This window comes from Ceratotherium simum, chromosome 3 (genome assembly GCF_057802395.1).
Source record: "Ceratotherium simum simum isolate JZ-2026a chromosome 3, ASM5780239v1, whole genome shotgun sequence".
In the NCBI taxonomy this organism is placed as follows: domain Eukaryota; kingdom Metazoa; phylum Chordata; class Mammalia; order Perissodactyla; family Rhinocerotidae; genus Ceratotherium; species Ceratotherium simum.
The window spans coordinates 46,143,278-46,170,664 of record NC_141902.1 but is presented as its reverse complement, the minus strand read 5'-3'; the positions used below and the strand labels follow the sequence as shown (position 1 = coordinate 46,170,664).

Here is a 27,387-nt window from a genome sequence, read left to right as displayed (position 1 = left end):
GCTCCCAATAAAAAGAGGGAACTTCCTTTTAAAAAGTTTTTCCAAAAAATGACTCCAAGTTATCACTCCACAGATGGATTACAAAAAGACGAAAGAATCAGAGCAAAGGTCTTGGGACATGTTTTACAACTTTCTTCACCATTATTCCTTCTACTACTACAAGGCCAGATCTTTTTCATCGGCTGTAAAAGTCTGGACAAAAATATGTCTGCACTCAACAATGGCATCCTTAATATTTTATCTTTAAAATTACACTTAGAAAATCATATTTCATTTTCAGCACAGGATTAAATCCTTTTTGTTATGTTTAGTTTACTGTTTGAATGATAAATTCTATCTGCTAATAATCTGTGTTAGAGTTACACTGTACAACATTTAATCTTTATACATTTTCACTTGATGTTTTGCAATGATTTAAAATTTTTATATTTGAAATGCAATCATTTAGTTTCACTGATTTTTAAAGACAGAATTACATGAAAGAGTGGTGCTGTCATTTCGCTCTGTTCTTGCAACCATGAAGGTGAACTGGAGTCTCATCGTTTCTGCCTTATTTCCCTAGAGATACCCTAACCAGGTAATCTTCCTTTGTTATGCATCCTTAGCAGGCAGTACAACGAAGTGACTTAGAATAAAGGAAATTTCTTCATCTACACTGTACTAAACAGGTAGAAAAATTTGTCCCCTTTACCGTTTCAGATGTACTAAAAGCACAGGTGGCAACTTCCAGATTTCTATCTTTTTTAGAGAGTCCCGTCGAGCTCTGCAATGACTGCAGTAGAACCTATTGTTATCTGTAAGTTTTTCTTCTTTGGAAAATAACCTAAGGCAATCCTAGAGGCAAAAACAAGTAGTAGATACTCATTAATTCATTTCTTCCACACAGTATCATTGAGCATCTATGCAATAAGTTACTCTGCCAGGAATGAGGGATACAACAGTAAGCTAGAACAAAACAGTTCCTGCCCTCATAAAGTTTATGATCTGGTGAGGAACGCAGACAAGAGAGCCGACAAGGACAAGTGTGGTGAGTGGTGCTGTGTGTCCTGAGAGCACACAGGAACGACCTTGACCTGGTGGCTCAGGAAGTCTTGCTGGAAGAAATGACGTTCTCCAGGAAGCTAAGACTAAAGGCATCAACAAGCTGTCTAAATCACATTGCTGTTGTGTGGAAAACAGGATATCTATTTGATATCCCCATGTAGAGCAAATTCTTATAAAAAAAGCAGACCTATATTAAAGTCAACATACAATTTTTCAAATCAACTTTTAAAACTTCTTCAAAATACAAATTTTAAAAAACATATTACTTATCAACTCTGAAAGAATATTTAATAGGAAAATATCTTCAAAAAAGGAAAATTTTTTTTTGTGGGGGAAATGTTTAATTCTTTTTTATCTACATAGGCCTAATTAAAACAGAATTTATGTGTGAGTTTTACCTATAAAATGCTTACAGGGGTAAAGAACAGAAATAAATTGCTGAATAAAGTACATGTGTATATGCATATAAACAGCATTTTTATTTAACCAATCATTTTCTCTCCATCTTAAACTTACCTGTAGCGTACATTTACTTGTGGATGCTAGTGGTAGAGACAAATACATGAAGGCCTCAAATGTCCTAGACTTTCTGTGACAGGTGAGGCACTGTACTGTAGATTTGAATTGACCCTGAAAAAGTGCAACAATAATAGATTCATTGAGCTGCTTGTGTTTCTGCCAAGCATGTTCTGCAGCTTTAAAGTCATCGAGATGATCATTATTTTCTTCCTTATGTCTCTTCCGATTATCAGCCTGGAAACAAGATTATTTAAACTCTATATTAATATCTCAAAGTCAACATTTTATTAAATGTGTACAAACGAAATGTGTACAAACACTTTGCAAATTTAGAAACACTTCTGGTTCTTTTCATAAAGGAGTTCTAATCTCATTCAGTGCTACAAAAAAATTCTAGCCAAAAAACTTCCCCCAAAACCAAAACCCACTTTATCAAAAGAGTGTGACTTGTTGGAATTTCTTAATAAATTTTTATTTAAAAAGCTAAAAAGACTGGTTTTGAAAAGATATCCCACATATAGCTGGAGTTAGGGCTACAACTAGAGAGATGTTTTTTTGTTGTCCTAATCTCATGGATGGATACACACACACACACACACACACTATATATATGTGTGTGTATATATATAGACATATATATTCACACATACACACACCTACATATGTACATATATATATGCAGGTGTGTGTATATATGTATATATGTGTATATATATGTTAAGTGGTAAGAATGGTGATCCCAAAGGTATTTAAAAGAGAGAGGACAGCTTGGTGCTAAAAAGAAGTCATAGTATACCAATGTAGACCTGTCATTTACGTACAGATACATACCTCAATAATAACTTTTCTCATGAGTCATTTGTTTACATAGACTAATTCTTATTTTAGAAAAAAGTATTAAGAATAAAGATATAGTATAATAAATATATAAAATATGCAATGATATAGAAATATACAACAACAAGGATGTCCAGGCTGTCTATAGCTAATCTTTGATAAAATCATATGTTTATGATTTTTCTTTCACATACATGCGGGTAACAAACACAATTATCTCCAACAACTATTGTTTTTTTTGGTGAGGAAGATTAGCCCTGAGCTAACATCTGTTGCTAATCCTCCTTTTGCTGAGGAAGACTGGCCCTGAGCTAACATCTGTGCCCATCTTCCTCTATTTTATGTGGGACGCCTGCCACAGCGTGGCCTGATAAGTGGTGCATACATCTGCACCCGGGATCTGAACCTGTGAACCCTGGGCCACGGAAGTGGAGTGCGCTAACCTAACCACTATGCCACCGGGCCCGCCCCTCCAACAACTATTTTAACATGTACAAATTTCTCATGATGACCTGTGAACATTTTAGTAAGTAAACCAAATTGTATATACTTCTTTTCAAATATTAGATCTAGCAGATATACTTGTTTTGTCCCATGCCTTAGTATAAAGTCACTAGATTTGAATAAACTAGCACTGAACGATTACCAATTACAATTTTAAATTGCTATAAAAATGATTACAGTGCTGAGCAACCCTAAAGAGCCTTTGCAACTTAGAAAAATCAAATTTCTTACTTTATTTAGATCTTCATGGAGACCATCCATTAGGAACAGAAGTAGTTCTTGTGAATCTTGCTGGCTGTATCCGGCAAACTGGTCATTGATCTTCCCAATGGTGATTTTAAAGTCTTTAGGACTGATATACCTGTACTGTCCTGTCCACAGGGCTTTCATGATGATGCCAAATTCTTCTGCCACTTCACCTTTATGCCCCAACAAATTTGACCTTTGCAATAGAAGTTACAAAAAAAAACAATAAAAGAAATTTTAAAAAGTCAAGGTACAGTGGATTCTTGATGTCAACATTAAACTATTAACATACTGTAACCCTACACTAAAATACTCATTTATTCACAGGTTTATTACCAAATACTCATCTGAATCTTACTTTGATCATACTCCTTCAACCTGCTTCTTTCTGGCTGCTAGCCCTGCACCGTCTCCTCCTCCACCTCAACAGGTTCCAGTTTTTGACAGTGAGGTTCTGCCATCTTGCACTGCTCCTTTCCTGTCTGTCCCTCACCCACCAGAGGAGGCTCCTCTCTACAGTCCCCTTTCTTATTCTGACTTCTCTGGAGCTGGGTGGTTAAGGAAGTGTGGTTAGATCACCCTTTTAATAAACTGCAAAAAGTATGAAATTTCTTTACCTGTTAATATCATCCTGATAACAGTTTCGGTTGAAATAATCGGCCAAATGTGGAGCATTACACAGGCACTGCAGGATTGAGTTCATGTAGCAAGTATTTCCTAAATTACGAAGTCCGGTGAGAGCTGGTCCAGATCCTCCAAAAACAGGATTGAGGTTCCGAATCTGAGAAGCAGAAAGCCTTGTGATCTCAGCTTTAGGGTAGCATGTTGGCCTGAGGAAGGAAAAGCGTACAAGATGTCTCAAAATGCACAGCATCTGAAAGTAAGGTTCATACTACAATTGGCAGCTAACTTCAGCATCTGTACCACAGTACAAAAGTAATCTTCTAAATAGTTAACTTATAAGGCGTTGTGTCTCACAGGACACTTAGTATCTGGGTAACACTGGTTACATTCTGTGACCCTTCCATGAAACAAAAACCTTTAACCTCTTACGTGGGTCCACAGTTCTTACAGACACCCTGAGATAGATTCTCTGGCTTCTCATAAACAGGTAGAGTCTTCTAGTAGAGAAGCCTCTTTCAAACTCCTTTAAATAATCCTGGGAAGTTTAGCATTACCAAATGTTGAATTCAACCAGAATGCCAAACAAGGAATCAAAATATATATTTCTGTGGAGTAGATATTAAAGTTGGCAAAGGTTATTTGGGAACTATTGCCTAAAGTCTAGAGCTATATGGTAGCCACTAGCCACAGGTAGCTATTTAAATATAAATAAAATTAAGAACACAGCTCCTCAGTTACACTAGCCACAATTCAAAATAGCCACTACCAAACTGGACAGCACAAATACAGAACATTTCTATCATCACAGATACAGACTGTTTCTATCAACATGCCTACTGAACGGCACTGGACTAGAGAATGCCTCCAACACTTTTGTTATTTAGTGTGTTTGATTATGCGTGGAACTTCCAGAAATGCTATAGCATTAAGAAAAATCTTAACTGATAGGTCTTTCTTTTATTATTGATCCCAAGCACACTTCCACCCCGAAAGGAATATTGAGAACAGACTAAACTATATTTCAATCAGCTTTTCTTTATACATGCTCCGATGCATGCACTCATGTGCTTTTTCTTTGTTCAATACATATAAAAATACCTGAACTGCAAATGCAATTGTCTTTAAAACTGTCAAATTAACAAAATTTAATACGATGATTTAAGAGGGAATTAAATCTCACCAGTTTTAATAGTGAGCCCTAAAATCTGCAACCAGATTTACAGAATTTTAAAAATATCCTCCAATTAAGTCCCCACCTAGCAGGCTAAGTTCTCAGGAGTAAAATATATCAGCTAATTTTTCGGAAACTTAATGAAACTATTGACGACTACTTGTGAACGGAAATGCAATGTAGGAAAAGAGAACAGAATAAGGATTAGGAGCTGATACACACTTCAATGCTTGTTATTTTAATACTTTTTGCTCCCACCTTACTGGCTAAGCTAAAAAAAGTTTGTAATTTGAGAGCTGCACCAAGACAAACTCAACAATCCTATAAATTATTGTCGTCAAAGGGAGATTTAGGGACCACGAGAGGTTTATGAAAAACTTCTAGGTAGTCTATGGCATGCTGCCTTAAAATATAATAACATACATACTTTTATATCTACATTAATACTTATAACAATCCTCTTTGATATATTTAAATTAGCACCTGGGAGAAAAACCAAAGACATTTAATCCATTCATTTCCTTTTTCCTCTATGGTAAATAATGGCTGGCATAGCCATCCACAGAAATTTCTGACTCCTTGACATTAATAAGCTGATATGTTTAGACTAGAAGTTTTCAAATACAGCGGATTACTCTAGTTCTAGGAGTTAGGAGGAATTTACTTGTTTTCCCGATTCACTGTTGGAGTTACTGCTGGCTTCCTCTTCTCTTCCTCCTGAATGGCCTGGGTTATATCCGGGGAGGAGTAGGAGCGCTTCAGTTTGGACGGTTCCCTATCCCGCTCAGCAGGAATCTGTGGCTTGGCTTTATGAGTTGGAGGAGTGGAAGGAGGTGCAGATAAAGGAGCCATTTCGGGTGGATACATATGAACAGTGTTGGTGGGTGAATGATAATAACGAAAAGTTCCAGTGACCGGGTCAAGAAACTTAGATGGGAAAGAACAAAAAAACAGGTCAAAAACCAATGACCATTACAAGAACAAAAAAAAATCACTCAAAAGTATTCCACTGCTAAATTTACTTTTGTATTAAAACAATTTAAATAAAATAGTGATAATCATTTATATAATTAAGCTTCCAAAGAACTTTAGGTTTTAAAGTAATACATTGTTTCTAAATGACAAACGCCAGGAATGCTCATAAATTATAGCCAGCGTCTCAGGTTGGATGTTGAGAAATCTAACCCTGCTGTAAAAAGGAAAACGAGCTATGTCCTCCATAACGAAGAAACAGAATTGACTCTGCATTAGAGAAAATGCAGAACAAATAAAAAAGGTTTGTTTTTTTTTTTTAAAAAGAACACAGTGACCATGTTATTTATTTCTGTGCTAATTTTGAGTTTTACCTTGGCCCAGCCTGAAGGCAATCCTGGTACTATCCTCCCCATTTCTTCACTTCGTGCTCTTGTCAAAGGCTCACGAGCCTAGTTTAAAAAAAAAAAAAGAAAAGAAAAGAAAAGAAAAATCTGATTTTTCAATTAAGTTTTGCCATATACAAACTTAAGGTACTTTAAAAAGCCTTATATTGGCTGCCCTTAATATTTTTTAAAACAAGTTCAAAGATGAAGAACTATCTATGTTTTTCAAAGTCCAAATATTGCCACAGCAAGAGGAAGAGGGGTGTGTGTGTGCACAAGCCTACAATGATGGTGGTTCTTTAAAAACACAAAGACAATTCCACTTCTAGGTATCAACCCAAAAGAAATGAAAACATATTTCCATACAAAGACTAGTATGCTAATGTTCAGAGCAGCATCATTCATTACAGCTCCAAAGTAGAAGCAATCCAAACATCCATCAACTGATGAAGGAATAAAATGTGGCATATCCACACAATGGAATACTCAGCAATACAAAGGAATAAACTACTGAAACATGCTACAGCATGGATGAATCTCAAAAAAGTATGCTAGGTGAAAGAACACATATGAAAAGACTATATACACACACACATACATATACATTTATTTATTTATATGAAATGCCCAGAGAAGGCAAATCTATGGAGACAGAGAGCAGATACATGGTTGCCTGGGGCTTGAGGGTAGGAACGGGGAGTAACTACAACTGGACACAGAGATCTTTTTGGTGCGATGGAAATGTTTTAAAATTGGATTGAGTTAATAATTGTTTCACAACTTTGAACTGAAATCACTGAACTGTACACTAAAAACGGCTGAATTTTTTTTTTTAAAGATTTTATTTATTTTATTTTTTCCCCCCAAAGCCCCAGCAGATAGTTGTATGTCATAGCTGCACATCCTTCTAGTTGCTGTATGTGGGACTCGGCCTCAGGATGGACGGAGAAGTGGTGCCTCGATGCGCACCCGGGATCCGAACCCAGGCCTCCAGCATTGCAGCGCGCGCACTTAACCACCAAGCCACAGGGCCGGCCAAACGGCTGAATTTTATGGTGTGCAAATTATACCTCAATAAAGCTCTCAATAAAAACAAAGGCAATGTCTTATAAAAGGCCTAAATATTTTTAAAATTGTGATGAAATATACATAATATAAAACTTACCATCTTACCATTTTTAAGCATATGGGTAAGCGGTATTAAGTATATTCACACTGTTGTGCAACCAATCTCCAGAACTCTCTTCCTCTTCCAAACGGAAACTCTGTACCCATTTACACAAGAACTCCTTCTCTCCTCCCCCTAGCTCCTGGCAACCACCGCTCTACTTCCTATCTCTATGAATTTGACTACTCTAGGTACCCTATATAAATGGAATCATACAATATTTGTCCTTTTGTGACTGGCTTATTTCACTTAGCATAAAGTCCTCAAGGTTCCTCCATGTTGTAGCATGTGTCAGAATTTCCTTCCTTTTTAAGGCTGAATAATATTCCATTGTATGTACATGCACATTTATCCATTCATCTGGTGATGGATACTTGGGTTGCTTCTATTTTTGGCTGTTGTGAATAGTACTGCTAAGAATATGCGTGTACAAATATCTCTTCAAGGCCTTGCTTTCAATTCTTTTGGGTATATATCCAAAGTAGAATTGCTGGATCATACAGTACGGCCTAAGAATTTTTTAATTTCATAAAATGAATAGAATATACTGTCAAACGTTAAATAGGAAGACAACCATCTATTTCCTTTAGCATATAAATGGATTGATCACGTAGAAATAAACAAAAAACAGCTACCAAAGATAGCAAAGTTACCCTCAGACAGTAGATCTTAAGATGGAGGATGACAATATGGTAAAGATAACCACATGGTTATAATCCACGTTTTTTTCTCATCCAGTGAACTACTTACTTTATTTCCTTCGGTGTCCTCTGTATTCTCTCTAAAAGTTCCAGTCTTTAGAATTCCACTTTCTGGTTGTCCTTTAATCTTAATAGGCTATAAAATTATTAAAATTTCAGAAGTGAAAGAAAACTTTTAACTTTCCTCTAATATAAATCTACCTATCACTAGCTAATACAAAGAAATCCATCAGACAGAAAATGTAATAAAAGGAGAAAAAACATGAGGCCTCTGAAAAGTTAATTTGATTTTATTGTCAAAATAGATACTTTTAATTAAACATGGCAGAGCCTATGCTGGATTTCCTAACACTAAAGATAAAGAACTAAGAAATTTTGATAATCAGTGGTGGGAAATAAAGATGCAAATCACAGTGGATGTGAAGCACTGATTCATAATACATGGCCAAGTATAAGATGCTGGTCATTAGTGTACACTCACCATGGCCTCTTTTGAACACTATCCTTTTATTTAAATTTCATATGATTTTGGTTACCTTGAAAGTCAACATGCTCCAAAGAAATTAACATATTAAAGAGAATAAAGAGATTATAGAATTTTATACGGAGCACTATTCAAAAGTGCAAAAGCCATTTCCCATCTTCTTAGAACCTACCATGGGTTCTTTTAAATATTCACCTTAATTTTATATTTTATTTAAAAATAACTATAGCAAAGTAAAAACTTTTAAAAATTTGTGATAATTTTAATAACGTTTATTCCAAAATAAAATGCCTATTTTGCCTACTTTTAAAAGGAGCATACAACGAATGCAATCTTAACTTTTTTTCAATGTGTTATAGAAAACATCAAAAACTATATATGATGTTCGCAGTCAGGGCTATTTAGATTTGTAGGGACATTTGGCACCTATACTAAATGACCCCAGAAATATGACTGCTTTAAGTTCTGATGACTCCCTGCCTCTAAGTGCAGCAAGGTGGAAAGGAAGTGGCTTTGGAACCTCAATGTATATGTAATCTTAGGCAAATTACTTAACCTGTAAGCTTCAATTTCATTTGTAAATTGAATACCTCATGGGGTTATCATCAGGAGGAATAGTAAGATAATATAGGAGGAACAGTTGGCATATAGTAGCAACTCAATGAATAATACTTAAATTGCAAGAGCTTATAAATTCTGATTCTCCTAAGAATAAAGTTAGAGAGTTTTAGTACACGGGCTTCATTTCCCTAATTTTGGGTTTCAGAAGGTTTTTGATGGGAACTATATTTTTGATAATTAAGGTTACCAGCTAAGTGTTCCCTGGATAAGTGCAGCATTAATATGAATTGTTTATTTTGGTACACGCCTGAACTGCTGCTTGAGATGTATACAAACTGACATTCTGTAAAGATGGTACTTCTCTTTCCATCAGAAGTCATTTTCACACTACCAAAAATGTATTTCCATTTACACGTATGTACAAAGAGCTATAACTGTTCTTGTTATTATAAAAACTTATTTAGCACTCAAAAGGGAAAGGCATTGTTAATTGCATAATGGGGGGGGAAGCATGCATGATATTATTAGGTTAAAAAAGAATAACAACAAAACATATCCCCCAAAATTATAAGAATCAATTTTGGGGAATAGCCAAGGGAAGAAAAAAGCAACATTAATGGGGTTATTACCAATATTACTGATTAGATGAAGCAACAAACAAAATGACATAGACTTGACAAGAAAAATCATTATACACAAAGATAAATGTTGGGCCATTTAGATGTCACTGATTTTGGACATATTCTAAGGAGATACAAACTCTGTCACATAAGTATTTGGCACCTAATTCCTCCATACCGAGAAAGAGAATGTATTGCGCTCTAGTCTTTTGATGATCATACATCAAACATAGAAATGAAGAATGCAGCTATTTATCTCACTTATTAAAAATATGTTGCATTTTATAGACACAGACAGCAATTCCTTTCCTAACCAATCAAAGGAGAGTAGTGAGAAAATGTAGATGGATCGGTACAGATCTCCCACCCCCTAGAAAGCAACCTAAAACGTCTGCCCTGTTTATGGAATACTACTGGTGTCATCTTTTTATATACATTTTATTCCATTTAGTTGGCAATTTGTACTGTTGTTTCTGCTTACCTTGCCTGAACTTGAATCTCCTGTCACAGAGGCATGGGGCACATCTCCCATTGATTTTTTCTGCACTTCTGGGGTTGGACACCCTTTCCCCCTATCTTCTACAGATTTCTTGGCATCAGTAGTTTCATGTTCACTTTTACTCTGTCTTTTTACGCCTGTTATGTCTCTGCCCCTCTTTGCTGAGGTTTCTTTATCTTCTTTCTGGGCCTGTTCACTTTCTCTCTTTTCTATTTCTTCTTTTACTTTTCGTTGCTTCTCTGTGATTTCATTTTCTTCAGCTTCTTGCTTCTTTCTAGCTTTCTGTTCTTGCTCTTCCCTCCTCAGTTTCTCTTTCTGTTCCTCTTGCTGTCTTTCTCGAAGTTCTTTTTCTTGTTTGTTCTTCTCCATTAGAAGAGCAGTTTCTGCATGAATACGAGCTTTTTCTTCATCTGTTAACATGGCAGTTGGAGGGGGAAATACTGGCTTTGTGGAACGATCAGGAACAACTTTTCCATCCTGAGGAGACTGTTGCTCATGATCTGTACTTTCAGATTTTATTCTATGCTCTTCAGGCAATTTGATTGCCGGTTTTTTAGTACGATCAACCTATATCAACAAAAACAGAGCAAAACGTACTTTTGTCAAAATCCAGGAACGTAGCCTGGGTTCTTGAAATGAAGTTGTGATACAAGAACCATCACTTTGTGGAGACAACATCTGCCAGAACATCTATTTGTAAATTACTCAAATGTCAAGATTTCTCATAAGGCGCTTGGCACTTACTTCCTCTTAATTCCACAATTTTAATACACCCTAATGTGTTCTGTATATGGAAGAGTTCATTCTAAAACATAAAACCTAGACCTGGGCATACCTGACATAGTTCCATTTCCACATATCCAATTGCCTACTCAATATCTCCATGAGTGTCTCCAATATGCCACAAACCTAATATGGCCAAAACTGAATGTTATGATTTCCCCCCACAAACATGGACCTTATCTCATGGATGTAACCACTATCCAAATAGTTGCTCAAACCAGAAAAGTGAGAGTTTCATATGTTCTTCCCCTACCCTTCTGCAGTCTGATGACTTTCCTCCTATATCTGTCCCTCCATTTCCATTACCACCAACCAAGTCCATGCCGATGTCCTCTCTACATAGCTTCTAACTAGTTGCCCCCTCTCTTCTCTGGCCTTCCTGCTAATCTATTTCTCCACATTGTAGCCAGAGTAATCATTTAAAGACACAAATCTGATCATGTTCCTCGCTGTTTTAAATAGCTCCTCAGATAACATCTAAAATCCTTTCCATAGTCTGTGTGGCCCTATGTGGTCTCACCTCTGCCTATCTCTCCAGTCTTATCTCATACTATTCCATACCAACCATACCTGCACTGTTTTAAAATTCCTCAAAGGTGCCATGCTCCTTCCCAACTCAGGCCTTTATACCAGCTGTTCATCTAGATATTGCCCACCACAACATTAGGTATTGGCTTAAATAATCTTTCCCTTAGAACAGACTTCCCTGATCCCTATAACTAGCCACGTCTCCTGATATATGCTCTTATTATACCCTATTCTTTTCCCTCATACTACTCACTGGGATTCTGAGTTAATTAGCTATAATTATTTGCTTAAAATCTTTCTTCTCTCCTAGAATATAAGCTCCAGGAGGGTAGGGACTGTGCCTGACACATAGTAAATAAATATGTTGCTGAGGGAATAAATAAAATATTCTATAGCAACTTTCAGGAATACTAATTGCAAGTTGAGAAATAAACTATCTAAATTCTTGATTTAATGAATTAAATGTTTATTACCTCAATTTAACAGCACATTAACCCTACAAAATTGTTAGAAGTGACCTTAACATCAATTCTTGAGAATACAGTTTACTGAAACAAAAATGAGAACGTACAAGAATATCTGCCAGTAACAACCTGCAGTGTTCTTACAAAATGCATTTTGTATTTTCCAGTAGAAAACAATACTGTAGGAAGAATTTAGTAAAGAAGGAATCATTCCTTTGCTCTTCACTTCTCTTTTTGCCTCTTTACTTTTTAAAAAGAATTTAATCCCTCCTCTTCTTTTCTACATTTGAGAATAAAGTGGGAGGAACCACTATGAGGATGAGGTTAACAGTACAAGATGGACAGGAACCAAAATAAATGTTTCCATCCACATTTTGGTAAACCAATCCATTTTTCTCTAATCTTAAAAGCACAGCTATGATCATGTTACTTTCAAGTTTAAAACTCTTTAATGGTTGCCTTGTGCCTACAGGATAAAATTCCAATTTGATCTAAGTCTCTCCTGATGACTCTTGTCCATCTTTTCAATCTTATCTACTATCATACTCACCTCTCTCTAACAGAGAGCTGTGCTCAAACATGTCAAAACTACTCTCTGGCCCCAGAGCATGTTTTGTGCCTTTAGTCATATAATTTTCTACTTGTCTCTTCCATCCTCAAATTCTACTGAACTCTTAAAGCCCAGATAAAAATACTACCTCCTCCAAGAAGACCTCCCTGATACCCTCAGTCAGAACTTTTCTCCTTGCTCTGTGCTCCAGTGACTATTAAAGCAATTGTGATATTCTGCCTTACGCTATGGCTGATTTTGTACAGGTCTCTCCTTCCAAACATCAGACAGAATCCAGGGCTTAGTCATGTTTGTAAACCTCCAGGTTGTCTTTCATACAGAAAATCCTCAAAATATGTTTGACAATTGCAAATATCTCAGAAAGTCACAAAAGGATTAGGGTTCAAATAACGTTGATTAAGTTGAAAGGAAACGCAATAACATAAGCTCTTTTGAGAATTTCTTAAATTTACATTTTAAGAAAAGTTGTTTAATCAAATACTAGTCTCAAGATTTAATCTGGAATATTAAAAGCAGAAGACCACAAAAAAATGAAGAAATGAACCACTTCATTTTATAATTAAAAAATAACTAAATTTTCTATTCACAGCCTGCTCCACAAATCAAATATCATCCACTTCAAATGTGAAATATTGTTTAAATATAGCTGAGAAAAAAAAATTAAAAATGAATGCTAAAAAATCTTACTGGAAAATGCATAGGGGAGAATTAGTTAACCTTCCTTTAAATAAAATCTAATGAAGAGAAAAAAGCTGCAATTTTTTATTGTAACATCTTGGTTATTTAAAATCTATTAAATAATTTTTGTTAAAACATGCCTGTTATTTATGTGTCAAATTCAAAGGAAAAACTAAAGTATTGTTTCAAAACCAAAATACTGACATCACATATTTATCATCTGTAAGCCAAACTATTTGGGAAAATACTATGGGTTAAAGTACAATACATAAAAATCTGAAAGTGTTGTTCAAGTTCACAGTGGTAATACAATCTTTTATTGGTACTGCCTGTAGTAAATGGACTGCCAGCTGGGTTTGAAATCCTTTGAATTATCTATTCTAATACTGTTGTGGCAATAAGATTGAATTATAATGAAAATTTTTATAGCAAAAAAGGTACCAAAACATATAGATTCTTCTCACTGATATTTTTCTTTCTAAAATATTAAATGTTATATACAAAACTCCATTTCTATACGATATATTTAATATAATATTAAAAAGAAAAGAGACAAAAAAGTTAAAAGAAGATCAAGAACATACCTGTGGAACATTTTTTACAATAGGCACTGGCTGAATTATGGGTGAAACATCAGATTTAGAAGCAGCAAGTGGTTCAACTGTAGTTGATATATTCAGTGGTTGCATTCTTTCATCCTGTTTGTTTATCAAGTCTATATTTTCATCTACTTCTACAGGAGGAGGTGGCATCTGGGCAGTAGGTTTAGAAGGAACTGATTCTTCCAGTGAGGGATAGGTAAAATCCACTAAAATTCCCAAAAGAATAATATTTTTGAAAGAACAGCAAACCTTGTAAATAGTACTTACATATATCACACGTTATATGTGACAGTTAAATGTAAACTAAATGAAGTGACAACCACAACAGTCTTAAAGAACTAAACATTAACTTCCAGGCTGTGGACATCTTGTGTTTTTTATGCCTGAAAACAAACTGCTATCTAATAGGACAAATGCACACGAAACCAAGGACATTACTCTGAGCACATAAATAATTTATTTAAAGTTTATTTTACCAAAGCAATTTTAAACAAAAATTTTCACATACATACATACATGAGATAGACACCTCTTCATTCTTGCCTCGTGGAGGTGGAGTAACTTTAGCATTTGTTGTGTACTGGGGATAACAAAGGAGCCAGTTTTCATAGCCTCCTTCTAAAACCAAAGGCTCGTTATGCAGGACAGTTTTACTTTCCCACTATAAAATAAGGAAATAGTGATTTTGACATGGCAGCAACCTCTTGACAGCTAAAAACACAATAAACTTGAGTTTTAAGATTGCTCCCTTAAAGACAAGATTCATCTTTTAAATGATAAAAAAATGAGAGCTGAATTCAAAATTCAGTGTTAAATGAAACAAATGGATAGATTAGATTTTTTTTTTTTAATAATTTTATTTATTTATTTCCCCAAAGCCCCAGTAGATAGCCGTATGTCATAGCTGCACATCCTTCTAGTTGCTGTATGTGGGACGCGGCCCCAGCATGGCCGGAGAAGTGGTGCGTCGGTGCGCGCCCGGGACCTGAACCCGGGCCACCAGCAGTAGAGCGCGCGCACTTAACCGCTAAGCCACGGTGCCGGCCCTAGATTAGATTTTTAAAACCTCACAAGTAATCCATGATCTTAGAATAAAAATAAGAAAATAAGTTAATATACAATAAAAAATTATCAATAACCCTACCACCCAGAGATACCACTTTAACATTTTAGAGTTTATTCTTCTAGTTTTCTATGTAGATATACACTTCTTAAAATTTTATTTTTACAAAACAATGAAACTTTTATGATGCTGCTTTTCTCTTATATGAACACCTTTTATTAATAGAGAGCTATATCATCATTTGCCATGACCAGATAATATTCTAGTTTATACACACACACCAAAATTTAATCAATCAATTGAACACTTATGGTTATTTTTCCCATTTAATTATAAACAATGCTGAGATAAACACTGAAGAAGCTTATACACAGACACACTCTATCAACTCTATTAGGGAAAATTCCCAGAAGTGGAGTTGCTGAGCCAACGCACATGAACATTTTAAGGCTTTTAATATATGTTGCTAATCCTTGAAATGACCTTTAAAAAAATATTATTTGTATATTTCTGTAGGATAATTTCCTAGGAGTAGAACTGCTGGTTTGAAAGTTTGATAAATTTTGCCAAATTGCCCTTCAAAAAGACAATACCAATTTACACACTTCTCAGTGTATGAGAATGCCCATTATAAATCTTTATAATTTTTACCAACCTGGTGGACATAAATTGGTATATTCTTTTAATTAGCATTTATTAGTGAAGTTGAACGTCTTTTTATGTTTATTAATCATTTATATTCTATGACTTAACTAATCTCATACTTGTCCATTTTTCTATATAGAGTTTGCTATTTTCTTAGTAAACAGTGAATGTACTCTGAGTATTAGGGGAAAGAGGTCTCTGTCATATATGTTACAAATATTTTTCCAGATTGATTTTTACTTTATTTATGGTGTTTTTAACACAGTCAAATATACTGATCTTCCTTTATGGTGCCTTGGTTTAGGATCAATATAATAAAAATATCTACCAGTGCTTTTTCCTAGTAGGTCATTGTTTCAATCAGCATATTTATATCTTTGACCCATTTGGAATCTAGTGTGGTCTAGGAAATAAGGCAGGGATCCACTTTCTTTTACTTACTGGCTAGTCAGCTGTCCCCAAACCATTCATTTCAATCCACCTTTGCCTCACTGATTTTTCAGGTCATCTTTATCACACACTACACTTTCACATATCTTAGGCTGAACTTCATGAAATTGCCCCTCTTGTAGGTCAAAACTAGTTGAATATTGGCAGTTTCACATATCGACCTATACTTGGGCATATTTCTAGATTCCCTATTTTAAGGCACGAATTGTTTTAAGACTTTTAAGATGGCCCTCTGGGAAGGCCATCTAACAACTGATTGTCCTATCAGCAGACTGAGTTTTGTTCTTACCACATGCTCACCAGCATTCAGTGCTATCACTGTTTAATAATTTAACAAATTGACCCAAGTATTATTTTTATCTTTGTTAGTTTGATCAGTGAAAAGGGCATTTATTGTTTTAATTTGCATTTCTCTGATTACTATTAAAGTTGAGCATTTTATGTTTTTGTCACTTGTATTTCCTCTTCTGTTCATATCTATCTCTGTCCACTACTTATTTTACTTTTTTTTTTTTTTCATTTTATTTATTTATTTTTTCCCCCAAAGCCCCAGCAGACAGTTGTATGTCATAGCTGCACATCCCTCCAGTTGCTGCATGTGGGACGCGGCCCCAGCATGGCCGGAGAAGCGGTGCGTCGGTGCACGCCCGGGGTCCGAACCCGGGCCGCCAGCAGCGGAGTGCGTGCACTCAACCGCTAAGCCACCGGACCAGCCCTTTACTATTTTATCTTAAGTAATTTTCTTATTTTTTTTTTTCTAATTTTATTTTATTTATTTTTCCCCCAAAGCACCAGTAGATAGCTGTACATCATAGCTGCACATCCTTCCAGTTGCTGTATGTGGGACGCGGCCTCAGCATGGCCGCAAAAGTGGTGCGTCGGTGCGTGCCCGGGATCCGAACCCTGGCCGCCAGCAGTGGAGCGCGCGCACTTAACCACTAAGCCATGGGGCCGGCCCAGTAATTTTCTTATTTATTTGCAAAAGCTCTTCAGATTTTAGGTGTTCTCAATCACTGCCATATTTGTTGCAAATATTTTTCTGTTTGTCTTTTGCTTTCTAATCTTACGGTTATTTTTTCACACCTAAGTTTTTATTTTATGCATAGTCAAATCTACGCATCTTTTTTCCTTAGTGACTTCCTCCTTTGCCTTTATGTTTCATAGTCTAATTCTTAAAATAAAAAATAACACTTTTGTCAGACAATTTATATTTCTGAAAATTCTAATATCTTACTTCATATAGATCAGTTTATTGTTATTTGGTAATCAAAACTAGTCTTTTAAATCTGAATTTTTAAAAAAATCTACAACCAAAGCATGATGGATCTTCTTGTCCTTAAGATAAACAACTAGTCAATATACCTTTCTAACAACCAGAGAAGGCTTACAATTAGAGAACTAACAAGGAAACTTGCTAACCTTGTAGAGTGCATCTTTCAGACTCTGTAGAGTTGTTCCAAGTTGTAAATCTTTTGTAGAACTAAACCAGTCAAGAAGGACCACATAATCCACATTCCCCCTCTTCTTCCACGTGTCTTTAGAATCATCTGGGAGGTTTGCTTCAATCCGACTAGCAGTGACTCTGAAATGTATTAACATTTGTATTGGGGCAAAAGTAGATGACAGGTCCTAAAATACTACTGTAAGACAGTGAGTTTTGTTCTACAGTCTGGATCACACCACAGTCAACTTTAAGACAGATTCCTTTCTAAGGTCACACTATACGTAAAGATATTAAATAGCCTAAAATTTTTAACAACTTCATCACTGCATAATATGGGGATATATTTTAGTAATTATTAGAGACTAAAAGAAGTAGACTCAGTTCTGACCCTTTACAAAAAAAAGGGGGCAAAAACTGAAAACAGGAGTCATCTGAGCAACTGTCTCAGCCAAGTATAAATGACTGGGGGACCAGCTGGGTAACATTATTTATACATTCAGTTCTCTTATACCTATACAGATAATTAATAGTTAACCAAATACCAAATGTTTCTTTGACAAACAAATATATAATTCACTATGTATCAAGTACTATTCTTTATTCTCATTGAATCTCACTGAATCCTCATGACAATCCTATACAGTAGGCATTATTATCCCCATTTTATAGATGGGGAAACTGAGGGACAGAGAGGTTAAGTAATCTGCCCAAGGTTACAGCTGCCAACTGGAGCCAGAATTCAAACTCAGGCAATCTGGCTCACATCCACGCTCTTAGCTGCTTTGCTATGCTGGGCTGCCTTTTACATCATCAGCTGTGAGTAATATCAACTCTACATTAAAGAATGACGTTCACTTCTTCTTTTGCTCACATAAAAGCTAAAGTTCTTCAAGTCCTTAAAATGGGCCTGTCATATTGCCCTTCCACCAAATCCTATTATCTCAACATCTTCAGCACTATTTGCCCCTTACTCCACTTCACTCTACTCCAGCCATTGGCTTCCTTGATAATCCTGGTTTATGCAGGTACGCTCTTGCCTAAGAGCCTCTGCTCCTGCTGTCCCCTCTGTCTGGAACCCTCTTCCCTCAGATAACTGTATCACTCATTTCCCTTATCGCCTCAAGATTTACTCAGTATAGTCATGACTCGTTTAATGTTGTGCGACATCATAGAGTATAAATTACACAAAGCTAGGTGGGATAGCCCACTACACACGTAGGCTATATGGTACTAATCTTATGGCATTACCGTCGTTTATGCGGTCTGTCCTTGACTAAAACATCATTATGCAGCACATGACTGTAATAACTTCTCCGTGAAGCCTTCCTGGATTAAAATTTTAAAACCCACCCCAACATATACACTTAACACACCCATCTCCAGAGCACTTATCAACAACAGACATACATTTTAAGTTTTATTGTCTGTCTCACCTACCCCACATCCCTGTTAAAATATAAGCTCCATGAAGCAAGATTTTTGTTTAATGGTTTTGCCCAGCACTTAGAACCACAGTAACCCAGCCCATAGTAAGTGCTCAGTAAATATCTGTTGAATTATTGAATGAATAATACATATTTGCTCCTCCAGGTAACGAACTCCATATTATTGCTAACAAAGCACCTAGAGATTTCAATATTTAACTAAGGACACTGGCAAGGTAGGCCGAACTGGTGAAACTTTTATTCCTAAGTAAAACTAAATGGCTTAGATTATTTAAAAGAAAAAAATCCTGTTCCTGTATAATAATGTTGGTTACTGTATCTTCTAGGAAATAAAGAAAAAAGAAGAAATATAAAATATTGACTCATAATAATTCTCACCTGATATATAAAAATCAGAAGGATGCTTGGTCAACAAAGAATGAGAAAAATTGAAACGTGATATTCTTAAGGACTATTTCTGACTCTAGGGATATATTTGCCTAAATACTCCTTGTCTAAAAACTCAAGATTAGTCTGCAGAAAATACTTTGGGAAACAATAGTATCAACCAGTATTTCCAAACTTCAACCTTCCATGTATCACCTTCACAAGTTGATGCCGACTTTGCTCTGCCTTGTCTATTACTTAATATTTTAATTTAATTATTAATTTGATTTAATTATTTAATTGAAAGTGATCCTTTACTTAAATTTATTTTAACAGGAAAACGTATATTCCTATATACATGGAAAAACAGCATCATATCCAATAAATAAAGGATAATCCTAAAAATAAGTAAAATAGATGAGTAAACTATGCTTAGTCACACAATAGATCACCATATAGCAATGAGAATAAATGAACTACAACTACACAATAATAACATAGATGACCCTCACAACCACAAAGTTGAGTACAAGAAGCTAGACATAAAAAACTATAGACTGTATGATTCCATTTATATAAAGTACAAAAACAGACAAAAATAAATCTATTCTGTTAGAAGCTGGTGGTTCCCTTGGGTGGGTCAGGATATGGGTAGTAACTGACAGGGGCACATGAGGGGTTTCTGACGTGATGATAATGTTCTGTTTCTTGGTCCAGATATTAGTTAAATGAGTGCACTGAATTGTTGAAAATTCACTGGGCTAAATAATTAGGATTGGAGTGCTTTTGTATATACACTATTTTGTATTAAAATTTAAAAATAGATAATTAAAAAATATAGTAATCACCATCAGCTAGCTGTAGATAGTGTTGCCTACAGAAAGCTCTGAGGCCTGCTCTGGGGTAAGAAAGATTAGCAAGTATTAAAAAGGAATGCTAGGACCAAACTAAGACCTCTTTTAACTCATTCAGGACTGACAAGGAAATTTAAGGGGAATAACTTTCTTGGTATGCAGTTCATTGTTCTTTAATCTTCAACCTTAACTCATCTTGAGTTTCACAGTACTCCAAAACTCACATTTTGGGAAACACTTAGTCGAATGCAATAAAAACCACCAGCTTTCTGACAGAACAGATTACATCATCCAAAGATTAATTATAACTTTGTCTTTTTAAATCCTGGGAATATATTCACACCTACTCGACTAGACTAAGCACTCTAATCCCATTTTTATAATTTTTTAATTTATTTTTTCCCCCAAAGCCCCAATAGATAGTTGTAGGTCATAGCTGCACTTCCTTCTAGTTGCTGTACGTAGGACGCGGCCTCAGCATGGCCGGAGAAGTGGTGCGTCAGTGCACGCCCGGGATCCAAACCCGGGCCGCCAGCAGCGGAGCACACGCACTTAACCGCTAAGCCACGGGGCCAGCCCTCTAATCCCATTTTTAAATAGCATATTTACAAAGCACTCTATTCCTCAGGTCAAGGCATCTGCAATGTGCCAAAAACTGCAAATTTTACTACCTAATTTAAAAAATATATCTTTTTTAATGCTGTTTAAGTTAGTCCTAGAATGGACTATAGATTTTAACTGATCCAATCCCACAAACTAAGACCCAGAGAGGTTATATGATTTATTTAACGCTCAAAATAGTGAAAATAGCCCTGGATCTGGAGTTTTAGCTCTGACACAATTACAATACTTTCTAATATAGAATTTATCCATGCAAGTTTAAATTATTGCATAAGTTAAAGGCCTTCTTGTCAAAAAAGAAAGAAAAACATACATTTTTTAGTAAGTCCTTACCAGTACCAGGCATTGTGCTAAGTGTGTGTGCGTATAAACTTTCTCATTTAAACTTCTCAAAACCTCTGAGATAGGTACTATTATTATCTCCATTTTACAGACGGAAACATGGGTTTAGAGAGGTTAGGTCACTAGCTAGAAGTAACATAGCTAATAAGAAACAGTTATAATCTGAATATAGTCTGACTTTAGAGTCTATACTCTTTCTTCATCACTTAGCTATATTGCTGCTTCTTCAAAAAAAAGTATCTGTGTACTCTTTCACCAAAGATAACCATATTAGGAATTTCGAAACAAAAAACAACTCAGTTAATTCGTGATTTTAGTCAATTTGGTGCATACGCTTCACAAGGTCATAAGTAAAAAACGGTAGGAGATATTATCAGTAAACACCTTGGAAGAGAGGGCACAAAAAGGACAGAAAGGCATTTCTCTTCTAATAAGACTTCAAATTCCACAGATAGGAGAAAATAGCCAAACTGGAATGTCCTTTACACTACCCTTCAGAAAGGGTAAGGTATGTCATTAAGCAGCAAAGAATGAAAGGAAAAGACTACTTTATCACATTTAGCTTGGAAGCTAAGTACTAACATTTACTACTGTCCACAGTTTACCATTTTATATAAATATTTTACACAATGACCTACCCTGGACTGATGGCTTCTTCAGGAACACTGAGAGAATTTAAAATATGGGAATCCTGGTAATCCTGCATTCTTCGAGCATCCATTATGATCAAGCTGATATTTTTATCCATCATCATTGTGTATAGCTCCTTTGCTGTGAGTGCTCCTTGGAATCAAGAGAGACAATATAAGTTACAATAAACACCCACTTCTGTGTGCTATCATAACACTAACCAGAGGACAAGCATAACTTTTTCTAGAAGAGCGAAGTGTACTAGGTCTCATATACTTGTTATCCCATCACACTATTTATTACCTTTTAAAACTAACATTAAATATAATTTGTGTTTTTGACACTTATCAAGAAACTAGTTCAGTGCTCTGTTTACAAAGACTTAAATACCAAAACTTGCTGTTGAGGTTACAACTACATCCACTGTTGGCTCTGTTACTGGTAACAACAAAAAAAGGAAATTAATATGTGTATCTCATGAAAATATTCTTATTCTATTTTTAAAAATTAAGCCATTTGCGGGCCGGCCCCGTGGCTTAGCGGTTAAGTGCGCGCGCTCCGCTGCTGGCGGCCTGGGTTTGGATCCCGGGCGTGCACCGACGCACCGCTTCTCCGGCCATGCTGAGGCCGCGTCCAGCATACAGCAACTAGAAGGATGTGCAGCTATGACGTACAACTATCTACTGGGGCTTTGGGGGCAAAAAATAAATAAATAAATAAAATTATAAAATAAATAAATAAATAAAATTATAAAATAAATAAATAAATAAAGATTAAGCCATTTGCAAAATGTCAACCAGAAGGTTAAAATTCTTGAAAGGTTAAAAGTCTCTGATGGGCTCTTATGGGGGCTATTTGAAAAACGTAGATTTTCAAGTATTCTTAGAGTAACAAGCCAAAAATTTGTTATTTGTGTTCCATATCAGGAGTTGGCAAACTATGGCCACCTGTTTTTACTGGAACACGGCTACACTTCTTTGTTTCCATATTGTCTACGGCTGCTTTCACACTACAACAGCAAGGACCACAGGGCCCCCAAGCCTAAAACATTGACTATCTAGCCCTTTAACATTTAGCCCACATACATATTACCTATGTTGCTCTTTTCCTCTACCAGCTGCTACCACTGAAATGAAAGATTAAAAAGCACTAAGAGAACTTAAATATATAAAGAACTATTTCAGCAGTGAGCTGTGAGAAGAGCGTAGTCACACTATCTCCTAAGCTAAAATACCCAGCTGCTAAAAACCATCCTACTCCCCTAACTATGAAAATCATTCTGACAACAAAACAGTCTAAACAAGATGAGAAAAACCACTAAGAAAGGTAACATCTAAGCAGGATGACATACATATGGATACAAACTCATCTTGGAATGAATTGATAACAGCTTTAGGAAAGTACCTTACTATACTCAGCTTATTTTTTAAATCGTTGTACGGCAATATTTTAAGTAGAGAATTTATTTTAGTGTCACAGACAATGAATATTTAAGTTCAATCTTTTCTGAGAGAGGAAAATGTAGGCAATTGCCTAAGTCTTGTTTAGGTCACATATTTGTGACTAGAGCATCAGCACCACCTATGGATAATATCCAAATTACTGGTTTAGACTTTTTTGAGGGGAGTAAAGAAAGCTTTTAAATAATTAAGTCTACAACCTAGAGTCATAAGTAATAACAGCTAATATTTATATAAAGTTTACTATGTGTTCTAAGAGTTTCACATATATTAACTCAACAAGTCTCACAATAACCCCGTGAAATAGGTACTAATATTATCCCCACTTTACAGATGAGGAAATTAAGGTAGAAAGGTTAAGTAACACGCTCAAGATCACATGGAAAGTCAGAGAAGGAGCAATTATTCAAACCCAGGCATTCTGACTTTCCTAAGAGTCTATGCTCTTAACCACTATGCTAAACTACATCTTGAAAAAGAAAACAATGACAAATACAAACTCTGGTTTTGATGTTTTCAATTGCATATCACTATAAATATTCCCCTTGATACATAAATACAGAATATAATACATTTTCAATATAATTTACAGGCTAGGAAAAATGATAAAGCTTACATACAGGTTAGAAACAATGTTAAAAATCTCACTGTGTAAAATCTGAGGCTTATTCTAATTAAAAGAATATTTCAATAATAACCTAAAAGAACTCTTTCTATGCATACTTACCTTTCTCTGTGGTCTCATTTTTTTCACTCTTTTCACCATTTATCTATTTCACAGAAAAAAAAAGTTTCAACTTTAATAAAAACAAAAATTTTCATAGAAACAAAAACTTCAACTTTAATACTTCATCGAAACAGAAAGCCTAGGAAATGAAGTGTACAGAGTACTGGCATTTTGTAAAAATACATATGAAGAGTAATGGCATTACCAGGTTACTCTGGCAGTAGGTAGCTGCTAAAATAACTAGCAGCCTATCAGGATCATATGACATTTCCTCCAAGTTTCCTCAAAGGTCAAATATAATTTAAAAGCACAGATTGTTACAGAAATTTAATATTTAATGAGAGAGTACTTCTTATGATGAAATAAAAATTCTAGCTATTCCCTTCAATGTCCTCTATTACATAATTAAAGGAAAATGAAGTAATACCAAGTTTTACAAATTTGCATTTTCTTTTTTTTTTTTTTTTAAAGATTTTATTTTATTTATTTTCCCCCCCAAAGCCCCAGTAGATAGTTGTATGTCATAGCTGCACATCCTTCTAGTTGATGCATGTGGGACTCGGCCTCAGGATGGACAGAGAAGCGGTGCCTCGGTGCGCACCCGGGATCTGAACCCGGGCCACCAGCATCAGAGCGCGCGCACTTAACCACCAAGCCACGGGGCCGGCCTGCATTTTCTAATCAAGACAACATGGGATATATTCTGTACGGTACTCATTTATTTATTTATTTATTTATTTTACCTCTTTTTTATTTTTATTTTTTTTAATTTTTTTTTTATTTTTATTGATGTTTTAATGGTTTCTAACATTGTGAAATTTTGGGTTGTACATTTTTGTTTGTCCATCACCACATATATGACTCCCTTCACCCCTTGTGCCCACCCCCCACCCCCACTGCCCTGGTAACCACAGTCCAGTTTTCTCTGTCCATGTGTTGGTTTATATTCCACATATGAGTGAGATCATGCAGTGTTTGTCTTTCTCTTTCTGGCTTATTTCACTTAACATAATACGCTCCAGGCCCATCCATGTTGTTGCAAATGGGACGATTTTGTCTTTTTTTTTGGCTGAGTAGTATTCCATTGTATATATATACCACATTTTCTTAATCCAATCGTCAGTCGAGGGACACTTAGGTTGCTTCCACTTCTTGGCTATGGTGAATAATGCTGCAATGAACATAGGGGTGCATAAGCCTCTTTGGATTGTTGATTTCAGGTGCGTTGGATAGATTCCCAGTAGTGGGATGGCTGGATCATAGGGCATCTCTATTTTTAATTCTTTGAGGAATCTCCATACCTGTACGGTACTCATTTTATAGATGGGAAAACCAAGGACCCACTTGAATCTATTGATCAATTTTAGTATCACTAAAAGTAAAAAAGATAAGAAATGTATATTGTGTGCCTCCTAATACGATACAATATGAAGTATATAGTAACACTTATGAAGCATTCTTGCCAAAAAACAAAAACTGAACCTAAATCTAATTAAACTCTTAGGTAGAACTTCCAGGCTAAATGAAATATGGGAGATATAAGAACAAGTTAAATGACACAAGGAGGAAGCAACCAGATACAGACATGCACTGCCTAACAATGTTCAGTCAATGACAGACTGCATATGTGACGGCAGTCCCATAAGATTAGTACCATATAGACTAGGTGTGCAATAGACTATGCTACCTAGGTTTGTGTTAGTACACTCTATGATGTTCACACAACTACAAAACTGCCTAACAACGCATTTCTCAGGATACATCCCCATCGTTAAGCAATGAATGACTGTCAATCCAGAATATAGTTCATTTTACAGAACTGATCCAGTATTAAAAAGTCAAATGTGTGAAATGAAAAATGAAGGGGAACTCAAGCAGAGAATATTAGAGACTTAAGACACATAGCAACCAAAAGACAATGAGAAGACCTTGTTTGGAACCTGATTCAAATAAATTAATTCTAAAAAATCAATATGAAATACTGTCTCACAAATTTAAATATAGATTATTAGATTATATCAAGGAATTATTGTTAATTTTGTGAGGTGGGAAAATAGCATTGTGGTTATTAAGAAAATGCCCCTTTCTTTGAGAAGCATACTGAAATATTTAGGAGTAAAATGATATCTGGAACTTGTTTTGAAATAATCCAGGAAAAGAAAAGGGGTGAGACAAAGATAAAAAATATGGCAAATGTTAGTTGATTATTAAAGCTGGATAACAGGGTTTAACTGTATTCTCTTTTCGGTATAAAAAAGCTAAACAAAAGTAAAAGTAACAAAAAGCAGTTGGCCCTGCTGTTAGAAAGGCAACAAAATGAAGAGATTAAAAAAGTCCCTTTCAGGGGGCCGGCCACATGGCTTAGTGGTTAAGTGTGTGTGCTCCGCTACTGGCGGCCCAGGTTCGGATCCCGGGGGTGCACCAATGCACCGCTTCTCTGGCCATGCTGAGGCGGCGTCCCACGTACAGCAACTAGAAGGATGTGCAACTATGATATGCAACTACCTACTGGGGCTTTGGCGACAAAAAGGAGGAGGATTGGCAATAGATGTTAGCTCAGAGCCGGTCTTCCCCAGCAAAAAGAGGAGGATTGGCATGGATGTTAGCTCAGGGCTGATCTTCCTCAAAAAAAAACAAACAAACAAACAAAAAACAAGTCCCTTTCATACAGTTCTTTGAAGTCTTGTTATTTTTTTATATCAGCCATTTGACCTATAAATGAACATCTCTGAGGCAGTATTACTTATTTTAACAGTTCTAAAATTGAAGGCCAGATTTCTTCACTTCTTTTTCATACTGCCTAGCCCAATGTCACAAGCAATTCAATAACTACTTCTTAATGAAATCAATGATGATCCACATACAAATGATAGCTGAAAGCTACAAAATGCTTAAGAAAAATTAAAGCAGAAATCTTTCCATGAATTTCAACAGTGCAGAAGAAATATTTTAGGAAAAACAGTTTCTGAAGAGGTGAAAGGAGGCAGATACAGTGATAGCTGACAGGTACAGACTGAGCTACTGATTGTTTTTGGCAAACAAATGATATAGCTGGAAAGACTACAAGTAGTTGCTAAATAAAATGAAATGAGAGGTAAAGAAAGAGGAAGAGAAAACTGGGTCAGAGAAAGGAGGAAAAAATAATGGGGAGAGACCCCAGAAATAAAGAAAAGGTTAGGCACCATATAAGTAGTATACCACATCTTTCTTTTAATGTAAATTACATTTATTAGAAAGAAGAGACCTTAAAGATCATCTGTTCAAGATCTTCAGTTGGCAAATGAGGAAACTGAGTCTCAGAACGGTTAAGCAAGACTTGACTTGGGGGGCCGGCCCAGTGGCGCAAGCGGTTAAGTGCGCGCGCTCCGCTGCGGCGGC

General features: G+C 35.8%; 1 protein-coding gene across 4 annotated transcripts in view; it reads right to left on the bottom strand.

Annotated features, from left to right (window-relative positions):
• Positions 1 to 27,387, bottom strand: part of USP8 (ubiquitin specific peptidase 8) — a 91,530-nt gene that overhangs the window by 2,058 nt on the left and 62,085 nt on the right. For 3 of the 4 annotated variants that reach the window (XM_087427096.1, XM_087427101.1, XM_014780712.2), the window contains exons 6-18: positions 24,010 to 24,052; positions 21,831 to 21,975; positions 17,540 to 17,702; positions 14,479 to 14,623; positions 13,945 to 14,168; positions 10,319 to 10,903; positions 8,222 to 8,308; positions 6,292 to 6,369; positions 5,610 to 5,872; positions 3,768 to 3,980; positions 3,136 to 3,346; positions 1,561 to 1,797; positions 692 to 834 (exon numbers count right to left, since the gene is read on the bottom strand). In XM_087427096.1, coding sequence (XP_087283222.1) covers positions 692 to 834; positions 1,561 to 1,797; positions 3,136 to 3,346; positions 3,768 to 3,980; positions 5,610 to 5,872; positions 6,292 to 6,369; positions 8,222 to 8,308; positions 10,319 to 10,903; positions 13,945 to 14,168; positions 14,479 to 14,623; positions 17,540 to 17,702; positions 21,831 to 21,975; positions 24,010 to 24,052 — 2,537 coding nt within the window. The remainder of the gene's footprint in view (positions 1 to 691; positions 835 to 1,560; positions 1,798 to 3,135; positions 3,347 to 3,767; positions 3,981 to 5,609; positions 5,873 to 6,291; positions 6,370 to 8,221; positions 8,309 to 10,318; positions 10,904 to 13,944; positions 14,169 to 14,478; positions 14,624 to 17,539; positions 17,703 to 21,830; positions 21,976 to 24,009; positions 24,053 to 27,387) is intronic. The other variant, XM_087427107.1, reaches the window with a different exon arrangement.